General features: G+C 37.2%; 1 protein-coding gene across 1 annotated transcript in view; it reads right to left on the bottom strand.

Annotated features, from left to right (window-relative positions):
- The window catches only part of CNGA1 (cyclic nucleotide gated channel alpha 1), a 28,099-nt gene extending 18,064 nt beyond the window's left edge, over window positions 1-10,035 (bottom strand). Inside the window, exons 1-7 of the mRNA XM_019526640.1 lie at window positions 8,391-10,035; window positions 7,819-7,942; window positions 4,125-4,196; window positions 3,715-3,750; window positions 3,496-3,605; window positions 2,467-2,572; window positions 1,596-1,702 (exon numbers count right to left, since the gene is read on the bottom strand). Of these exons, the coding sequence (XP_019382185.1) occupies window positions 1,596-1,702; window positions 2,467-2,572; window positions 3,496-3,605; window positions 3,715-3,750; window positions 4,125-4,196; window positions 7,819-7,925 (538 nt within the window). The 5' untranslated portion in view covers window positions 7,926-7,942; window positions 8,391-10,035. The remainder of the gene's footprint in view (window positions 1-1,595; window positions 1,703-2,466; window positions 2,573-3,495; window positions 3,606-3,714; window positions 3,751-4,124; window positions 4,197-7,818; window positions 7,943-8,390) is intronic.
- Between the last annotated feature and the right edge of the window lie 612 nt (window positions 10,036-10,647).

Raw genomic sequence — 10,647 nt, forward strand, 5'->3', positions numbered from 1 at the left:
ACCTGGCAGGGAGGGGGAGACAGCAGGGAAGAGGGGAGGAAGGGAGGGAGGGGAGTGAGAAGGGAAGGGAGGATTACTAGTGGCAGTGCCCCAGCCACAGTGACTGCAGCCACCACCACAACCACCGCTACCACCGCCACCATGGGCAAGCTTCCCTCCCTCCCCCATTCTTGGGAGCTGGCAGCATGGCACTGAATGGCACAGGCCCGCACCCGAAGTGGTAGGGGGTGAATGGGCGGTGAACTGGACCCAAAATGACAGGGTGGGGGAGCAGGCCTGGACCCAAAGCAGCAGTGGGGGGAAGCAGGGGGAAGCTGGACCCCGACCTGAAGTGGAGGGAACAGCCCTGGATGGGGAGGGGGCGGGCAATGCAGGCTTCTGTCCCCACCTGCCCCCCTCCCATCATGTTTGACAGGCAATTTGCTAGTTTAATGATATTTTCCTAATGTCGTGCCCCCCTCCCCCTTCTCTGAAGTCCTGGAATGCACCCCTATGCCTCCTATGTTATTTCTACCTCTGGTAATGAAGTTTCTGAAAACAAAGTGACGTCAGGGAACACATCTTCTCCTTAACTGAGGTATTACTATAGTGTGTCCTGATTTACAGTTCATAGATCATGCTTCTTGCACATGTTTGGATGAAATTCAGAATGATATTTAGCAATGTGGGAGGTGCAATTTTATGTCTGTTTGCCAGTGTGGCCCCTTGCATATCAGCGGATTCACCGCAAAAGAAAGTGATGGAAAAGTCAATCCTCCTCTACTGGGGTTTCTATTACGGGAGTGTAGCTTTACTTTGACTAGATAGCATAGTTTGAGGACAGTGTCGGTGACTTGGGTTTCATGGTACTTTGTCAGTGGAAACTAAAAATCAACATATCCTGGACATAAGCAAAATGATGTTCTTTATATAGGATTTTCACATTCCATTTTACTCCTGTAGGAGCCATGCTTGAGCATAAGTGGTTGGATCATAGCCATCTTTTTCAGGCAAATTCCCAGTTATTTGGATTGGGACCTTCTTTATGAAATATTTAAATGAGGATGTTTTCAAATATATTACAGATTAATTTATCAAATATATAATATGTAATGCAGTATACCACAGAACATATATAATGTCAAATATGTAGCGTACAATTCCAAAACTAGAGAAGCTGCATTTTCAATCAAATTACTCCTGTTTTGGAAACTCCTTTATGCTAGAACTTAGGATAAGCATGTAATCTTAAGGCTTATCTCAGCGTGAAGTTCTTACCTGAATAAAGGAATCAGAACAATTGTAGCAAGAAACTCCTGTATTTCACTACTTTTTCATCATAATATAACTACAATGGCAATTTAACTGGCAATTTAAAATATATATATTTTATATATATATTTATACACACACACACACACACACACATACATATATATATGTATGTATGTCTGTATAATATATGATTCCATATATATTAATATAATATATATATATTCCAGGAGACAATCCTTCTTTAATTCTTGTACTTGGCCTAAAATTAGTACCCTGCTGGACATTTTAAAGTGCCTAATATAGATATATAAATGTAAGTAGATACCAGTGAGTATATTTACCTGTTCTTGTCCGTACAAACATGTCAGCAAGATAGATAATATCAGAAGAATAATCCAAAAGGAACCACATGGTTAAATTGTCATTCTGAAGTTCATCAAAGCAGGCTCTAGATAGCAAAAGGGGAGAAACACACACTTGAAATAGACTGCAGTAGTCCCATGAAAGTCAGTGATTGATAGATTGAATGTTCTATATAATCAGAGGCCCTAGAGTTTGCCACTTATTTTACATATTCATTAAAGGTAATCTATTATATTTTATCAAACTTTCAAAACAAAATATGTTTATCAAAACTTTATTAACATGAAAGCAAATATGAAAAAGTGTAGTTTAAAGTTTTTGAGGAAAAAAAATGTAAAGACCTGCCTTTAAAATAGTTAGAACTTGGAGTGCATAGGTTTTTAGAAAAACAATTTAACAGAGTAAGATTAATTTCAGTAATTATAGGAAGTGCTGGTTGTTATGCTGATAGATAAGCTTGTCTAAGCTTTTCTATAAGGAGACCTTTTTCAGTTTATAACTTTCCAGTTTTTTCTAATATCTGTGCATTTTAGTCACAGAAAACTTAAGACTGAAGAATATGGAAGTATCAGACAAAAAATAAAGTTATTCTTAATATTCTTAAAGGTAATTATTGAACTGGACAAAAGGCATGCTAGAAAGAGCCCTCAAAGTTGTGTGTGGCCTTTGTTTCTGAGCAGAAGAGCTATTAGACTTCAATATCAGCAAAAAAAGTATATACAATAAAATACTGGGCTAATACACTATTTGCATCCATTCTACCCAAAAAACAGAATGTATTCCTTAAGGCAAACAGATATGGGCAACAGACAGCAAAGAGAAAAATATGCACAGAGACTAAAATATCACCTAGCAATGATCATGGTCCAGTTGTACATGACAGGCATCGTGATACAGAACAGCCAGTTGTAATACATATTTCCTGCTGGGTCAACAATAAAAATGTCTTTCTTCTCCCTGAACAGTAAGCAGAAAGGAAAGGGAGTATTAAGACATAAATAAAAATATGCACATTAAGTAGGTTATAGGTTTTAGGAAACACAAAAATGTTCTTATAAAGAAAGAAGATTAGCTTCCTCACTTAAATTTAGGAAGGACAAGAAATCAGTAGGAGAACATGACTGGGACTAAAAGCTAGGCCACATTGCTAAGGGAAACTGCCAGACCCCAACATAGAGAGATACCTATACTTTTAACCTTCTTTAAGTAACTTATTTAATACTAAATTAATTATTCTGTCTGATAAATGATCCAAAGCATCTAGGCTTCATTATTCCAGAAAGTAATGGTTTTATGGCTACCAGTATTTCAATGTTTTGGACTGATTATGCCTTTATATGCAGAAACTTAACAGGCTGTCACAACAAAGTGGTAAAACATATAAAACACATATGAAAATCAGTTTTGAAATCAGGCAAAGTGCTTTGTATCCTTTTCTGTAAGACAGAGGTAAGCTCTGTATTTTTATTTATACTTTCATATACTTGTTTAGTCTTATGAAATGGCAGATTAATTGCCACAATATCTGGCATTTCATGTTTAAAATATGCTGTTTTTAGAATCAATGTTTTGGGCAAGAAAGGGAGCAGAGGCATCATGCTGCTCTTCTGTCTTCCTTTCTCAGCCTCTAATTCACGAAACAAGCAGGAATAAGAGTATCCATCTGCAGAATTATAGAAACAGCTCCATGGATTAAGATGTGCTAACAATAACATGAATCTTCCTTTATTAGGGATACCATACACAGTTGGCTTGCAGTACACCCATAACCATTGATTCAATTCTATATCTAAGGCAATTTTTTAGAAAAATGCAATGCTAATCGGAAAACTTACTCTTCTTTCTTCTTATCTTTGTCTTTATCTTTATTTTTATCTTTTTCTTTATCTTTATTTTTTTCTTTATCCTTTTCTTTAGTTTTGTGTTTTTCCTTTTTTCCCTTGCTTTTTTGTGCATCTGGATCCTTTTTCTTTTTATCTTCAGACTTGCTGGAAAATGAATTAAAATGTATGGTTGTTAAAGAAAAAAACTGAATAGCAACTTGAGAAGGAACTCAGTCTCCTACAATGTAGTATCATTATTACTGTATTGTCTTACCTCTTCTTTTCTTTTTTCTTTTTCTTTTTCTCTTCTCTAAGAAGAAAAAAATGTGACAGACTCATGAGAGGCATGTATTTACTACCAATGGCTTTTTTTGTTAAAATCTGTTGATTTTTGTAAAGCTAATGTTATGCTTACACATTTTGGCTAATGAATAAAACCAAAATCACTGTTTATAGTCTTCAAGCAGAACTATTATAATTTAATATAATACACATTACATTAGCCTTATAAATTATCAGACACTGTGCACATTATCTTTATATGTAAGTCATACATATGTAGAATTGGTTATTGAATACTTGTTTGGTAAAAAAAATTGCAAGGGAAGGATTCTACCCTTATCATTACTATTTATATTAGTAACAACTTTATTTCTCCTTATACTTAAACTGTAAAATACTTACTCATCTTTATTACTGTTGTTGTTAACATTGTAGAGTGCAGTGCCACCATGCATATATGGTTTCCTTGGAAACAGTAAAATACAGTTGTTATATGGTATATGCTGAGTGAGAGGAGACCTGTAAAACAGTCTTCTAATATAAGATTTACATAAGCATGGCTTGGTTAAAGTTCCTTGCAGGTTTATTAATATCCATAATATGAGATAGGTCCAGTAAAGAGACATGAAAAAACCCACTTGCTATTTTGATTATGTCTATATTTTCCATTATCAGAATTCCAATATTTCTGAAAAGAAAAGAAAGGGATGAGCTAGAACACTTCAAGTCAACAAGAGTTTTGCTGTTGAATTCTATGAAGCCAGGATTTTACCCATATTATGCACGTCTATATGTGCCATTAATGCATAGCAATAAATTCTGCAGCTTATTGCTCCAGAGTTTATTGCTCCTGGGAAGCTCCTGGGTGCACCGTTTACATATGTACCTGGACTGCAGCACATTGAGCCAAGTTGGAGCAGCCTTGGTTGGCAAAGGACCCAGAGGATCAACCTGCCAGCCCAGGGCTACTCCAGACAGTCTCAATGTGCTGTGGAGGGACTGGTTTGGGTACAAGGTGCCTCAACATGGGGCTAGCCAGCAGACAGACCCAGCACTGAAGCACCCTCACACCCCAGCCAGCCAGTCAGCGTCTACACGTGCACTGACATGCACAAAAAAACTTTTCATCAGAGTAGTACTTGTATTTACAGGTACTAGCCTGCTGCAGAGTTTATTAATTTCCTGTGCCCTAATAGGGTGAATATGTAGATGCTGAGACATTTCCTGTGGAGCTAATTAGTCAGCTGTACAGTAAACATCTCATGTAAATGTCTCCACTGTCTTCCCTAATATATGCCTGAATATCATGGATCCAATTTTTAAATGCAGGTATCTTCATTTGGATATATAGGCTGGCCAATTTTATATATGACTATAAACTAACTAAATGCTCACGTGGGGGAAGGTGTTTTACTTAGGGGTCTGTGTTTGAAGACTGGTCCTTATATGTCAATATTACACCTAATAAAATGGGAGTTTATTAACATTAGATAAAAGAAACTGCAAGCTACCCTATTTTGGCCCCCACCAAAAGGAGATGCTCAAGGGTACCCTTTAGCATTGCCCTTTGGCAGGGACTAAGACAGGGTGAAGAGGTGTGATTTTTGTTTTATTTTGAACTATGTGTTCTTGTATGGAAGGTGATGATGAATGGGTTTAGAGACAAGCACAGCCCCTTTAGAGAGAAGGGGATGTAGTTTAGAAGGGTCAGTAAGGGGGTGAGGAGGACTTCCCTGTGTGTGAGGCAGGGGAATGAATGGTGGTAGGCAGGGATGGAGGGAATAATAGGTCGGGGAGAACTGTTGTTCTCTTTAATGGAAGACTGGACTGGGAAGTGAGGTTGGGTTAAGTGGAAGGGGAGCAAGGTGCTCTATTTGGTCAGAGGCAGGGAAGCAGGAGTGGGTGGGATGGGGTTGGGTGGATTGTTTTTTAATTTGTTTTCTTTACCTGAATAGGCCAGCGGGTAGGGAAAGGTGTTTTGTTTGTTCTTATTTTAGTACTTTATTCTGTTTCTGTATTTGTTTTTCGCTTTTATTGTAAGTTGCCCTGAGCCTTTTTGGGAAGGGTGGCCTATAAAGTTAATATATAAATTAAGTGCATAAAGAAAGTGAGATACAAAAGAAAACAGATGAAAATACACATAAGTAGGATCAGATGGACAGATTCATAGAGTTGATATGTACCCTACAGAAAGAGGGCAGGCATCTCATGTTTTCTTCTAACAGATCATCACAGTGATTTTGATCATTATAATTATTGGTCTATCTTAGCTGTGAACTTTGATTTTTTTTCCAGGAAAAAAATCTGGATTTAGGCAACTTTCATCTGAAGTAATTTTCTCCAGCCTTTTAAGGCAACCAAAATGGGAGGTATTCTAAAAATAGCTGGAAGTAGTAATTATATATTTTAACTCAGCATAAATTCTTTGTGAAAAAAACATTACATTGAATCCAAATTTTTTATTTGCTTAAAGGTCCTTTTTAATATCAACTTTATACTTCTAGATGAGTGAAATCAGTTGAATTTATAAAAAACAGCCAGATCCAGCTGAAGAGGAGCTGCTAGATTATGGAAAGTTACAGTGGGCTTGTCTACATGAGACACTTATTGAGCAGTAGACTAATTCTACTGCACATTAGCGTGTCATGGAAAAAGCTGTGCTAATGTGCAGTAGAATTAGTCTACTGCTCAGTAAGTGTCCCGAAAAGACTGTGCTCAGGTGCTGGCTACTGCACATTTAGTAACTCATAAACTTAATGCACAGTAGCAACAGTGCATTAATGTACATGTAGACATGCCCAGTGCTCCCTTGCTCTTCTAGCACTGGGAAAAGTTTCTGTGTTCAAAGGAACAGTCAAAGCTTATTAGACTACCTGCACATATGTTAGAAGAGAACATTATGGGGTTCAGATGTGGGAAGAGGCATTATGAACTCCTTCAATTGGCTTGTGAATAAAAGAAATCTCCCAACCTCCTCCCAAGAGCCAGATTAATGGAGAATACAGCTCCTTATCTTCTCCCCTCTTTTCTTTCCCTCAGTAATGTAACTAAGGGTTAGAGGGGTGCAAAGGCAGCTTGAATGATATCTGAGAAATGTTTCACTCTGGTAATGTTACTATGTTAAGCTAACTACTTCTGACAATTAAAGTTGGGAATATAAAAGATATTAATTAAAAGCAAAACAACTAGAGTTTATTCTTCTGCTGATACGAACAAATATTTTAAACTGCTACCAACTTGATATAGATACTACAGTGAAAGGGTAATGCTTCAGAGAGTTTCAATATTTCAATTTTCTGTCTGTTACTTGAACTCCCAGTGGCTCAACTTCAGCAGGTGAAAGGAAGATGCCTCCACCTGCCCATTTTATAATCTGATGGTTAGCGCACTCCCTGGTAAGTGGAAGATGAAGGGTTTGAGTCACTTCCAAGTGAGAAAGACCTATAACCCAGGGTAAGAGGTGTGATGACGAGGGGCATGTGCACACATTCATGGGACTTGAACTATGATCAGGGATAACAACTTTAACCTATGATTTTTGTGAACTAAGCTTTATACATTGGAGTCCCCTTCTCTATATGTAAATTATCTACAAACATTTGTAGATGTGAGGTTCACCTTTGCAAATGATAAAAAAGAGCTTTTCAAAATGGAATTTCTAGGGTGAACGTGCAAAAATGTTTACTCACAATTTAATTAATCTTATAGGTTCCTATCAACATTCTTGTGAATAAAAATAAACTATCATGACCTTCTGAACATAATCAAAATCAAAGGGTTGTAAATACTAAGAAAGTGGGATTTACTCACTAATGTTGTTTTTGCAGTATTGACACAGCTCAAGTTATGTTATATTGCTGAATGGGAACGCTTTGTAATATGATTTGTGTGCACCTTTTTAGCAGTTGAATCCATTTTTTTAAATAATCCATATAATCTGACAAGGCCTGTCATGTTCTACCTTTCTCCTCATGAAAATTTTAAAAATGAGCTTGTTCTGAGGAGAATAGCGAAGAAAACAACACAAGGATGAATATCGGTCTCCAGATATTCCCATAGAAATTAATAAAAGCAAAATTTAGTAAGTTTAGTTTACCTGCTTTCTCCGCTCTCTGTTAGTTCTTTGTCCATGTCTGTGTCTTCTACTGTCACCGTGGGTATGTTTACAAAGGAGTGCTGGGTGTTAATCACACCTACCTTCATGGTTAGACAGATATGGCCTGGGATAAGAGAAAAAGAAGAATTTGAAAATAGAAAAGCCGGTTGGTAATGGGCAGGTATCAAAAGGAATCTCTTCACACTGATACTTGTATGTCACAAGCTCTCCTATTCGGGACAAAGAGCAGAAAATGTATAATAGAAATCAGAGATGTGCAATTTAACTACAATAATCTCTTTGCACCTGCATAAATCAGTGCATATCTGGAATATAGGATGTAAAAATCAATATAAAACAGAAAGGCCTCTGCAACAGCTGAAAATAGAACCATTTGACCAAACTAAAATTTAAGAATGTTTTTAAACTATAAAGCAATAATGTAACTTAACTGTAATTCTAAATATTTATATTCATGATCTACAATTACATATAAAAGTACACACCTTCTGAACCATAGTCTCTCTCTACACAATACTTACAGTATAAAAATCTAGCTTTATATAACATACCTTATCCTGTTCTCCTTAAAAGTGTAACTCTCACAGAAATCGATAGTTTTGTGTATGTCAGCACTATAACTTCAGGGTTGTCTGACTTATCCCTATGAAAGTAGAAACAAAAATGTTAAGTATGAAAATATGATCAGAACTCACCCCTTTACAAATTGCAAGGACATTCTAGATGGGGCCTTTCAATAGTCACTCACCCATACCTTGATTCATTCATAGAACTTCCCTTGGTGTTAACAATGGGAAAGTATTTTCTGAATCTAGGTTGATCTTATCTACAAAACACATTGCAACAACCAGACACAACTAGGAGAGCAAAAACCAGAATCTGAGCCTTGATTCTCTGTGCTCTGACTTTTAAGAATTTGTCAATGGTCAACATGAAAATTCCAGGTACGGCTGGATTTCAAATAATTTTGAATTGAATTTTGAAAAACCATCACCTTTCTGCTATCCAAGAAACTCCAAACCCGTGGGTCAGCATTGGATGGTTTGGCTTTGGAGTATTCTTTGGGAATACTCCTTGTGGAAAGAAGCAGCCACTTAACTCATCACATGACCTTAGCTAAATAAGGTAGACCCAATTTTTTACACCAAGTCCCAAAATTTAGACACCTAATTTCATATTTAGGCACCTAAACAAAAGTGGATATTTGTGCCACTGTTGTTCTTAAAGAGTAACTTTCCACTGCGTAGTGGAATACAGTTCCACTCAAACTGTGATTAAGTCAAACTATTTCACATTCTACAAGAGGTGGTAGCCAGTGGATCATCACAGTAATTAATCATTTATTCTTTCTCTTCCATTATTCCAATTCAGAAAGGAACTAAGGGAAAGAAACCAGATGGGCAGGGGCATCCTATACTTTGGCGTATGCTCAAAAGGTACATGCTGGCTGAAAGTCTACTGAAATATGACCAGATTCCTAGCCATGGGAAACACTTTGGATCTCCTGTGCTTAGGCTCTTCTGCAACTCTGTATGGGGACGGCAAGTTTTAATGCATGCTAAATTGTAGACTGACCTTTAATTTACAGCTAAGAATTTATTCACCTAAACGTTTTACAGTCGCCTGCCAGTTTAAATGAAATTTCCTTCAGGAAAGGTTTATCAGGTCTACAACTATACTTTTGGTCACAGTTAAGGAAAACCAATAGCTCTATGGTTCAGACATTCATTTGGGAAGTAGTTCACACAACTCCAAATCCTTGCTCTGCCTGATTCAGTTCAGTGGCTTGAAACTTAGCCTCCTATATCCAAGGTGAATACACTTTTCTAGGATGTCTTTCCCTGTTTTAAAAGGGTTCTGAGTCATCCTGATGCTGAGTGGGAAAATTTTTGCAATTTCAAAAAATTTTGCATTGAGATTGAAAAATTGTTTCCTACCCAGTTGTACTTCAAATCATTTTACCATTTTGCCTTGGGAAAATTGGCAACTAATAAATGCTAAAAGAGAGATGGCTGATTGGGCTTCCTACTGTCTGCTTTATTTATGTGTATCTTGTAACTTAGACCAAAACCATCTGACTGTACACATAGCTGAACTGTGTAACTTGGTGTTTCATTCACTTCGATCATCCTTATCATTCTATTACCCATTAAATTATTTGTTGTATCTTGATTTCAATTAGACTAGAACCTGGATTGTGTTTTCTATGCATTTCTACAACACCAACCACAAGTGTCTCCTGTGCTTGACTGAGTCTTCTTGCTGCTATTATAATGCAAATAAAATATAACTTGAGCCTGTATACAAAACTAGATACTAGTCTTGAGTGTAAGGGCTTGGAAACATGATACAATAACACAGCATACCTAACTTAAAGGGTGCATCTACACCAGACGCTATGTCACTGTAGCAACGAGCTATGTCAACGTAGTTCATCGCTACAGCAACATCGTGTTGGAGGGCACAAACCATGATGCCAACACTATTCACAGTAGGATCAGAAAAAACACATGCATTGCCAGGACTACACAGTAATGGCTGTTGCCACACAGTCAGGGGCAAGTGTACATGTGCCCACAGCGTACAAAACACTGATGTGAATTACACCAGTGACTGGAGCAGATGAAGAACCAAGCTCTCCCAGAGTAGCTGCTGCAGTAGGAGCTATCATATCACCTTGCCTGTTCACACTGAGCAAACATCTACACTGGGATAGAAGCAAAGGCAAAACAACTAAAAGTTATAACTTAAAAAGGTATTTTACCCCTGATTTTTGTCAGGGAAACTCGTTAGATTCTAGTAACTTAT

The sequence above is a fragment of the Gavialis gangeticus genome, unplaced genomic scaffold (genome assembly GCF_001723915.1).
Source record: "Gavialis gangeticus isolate Ggan-Ray unplaced genomic scaffold, GavGan_comp1, whole genome shotgun sequence".
Taxonomy (NCBI): Eukaryota; Metazoa; Chordata; order Crocodylia; family Gavialidae; genus Gavialis; species Gavialis gangeticus.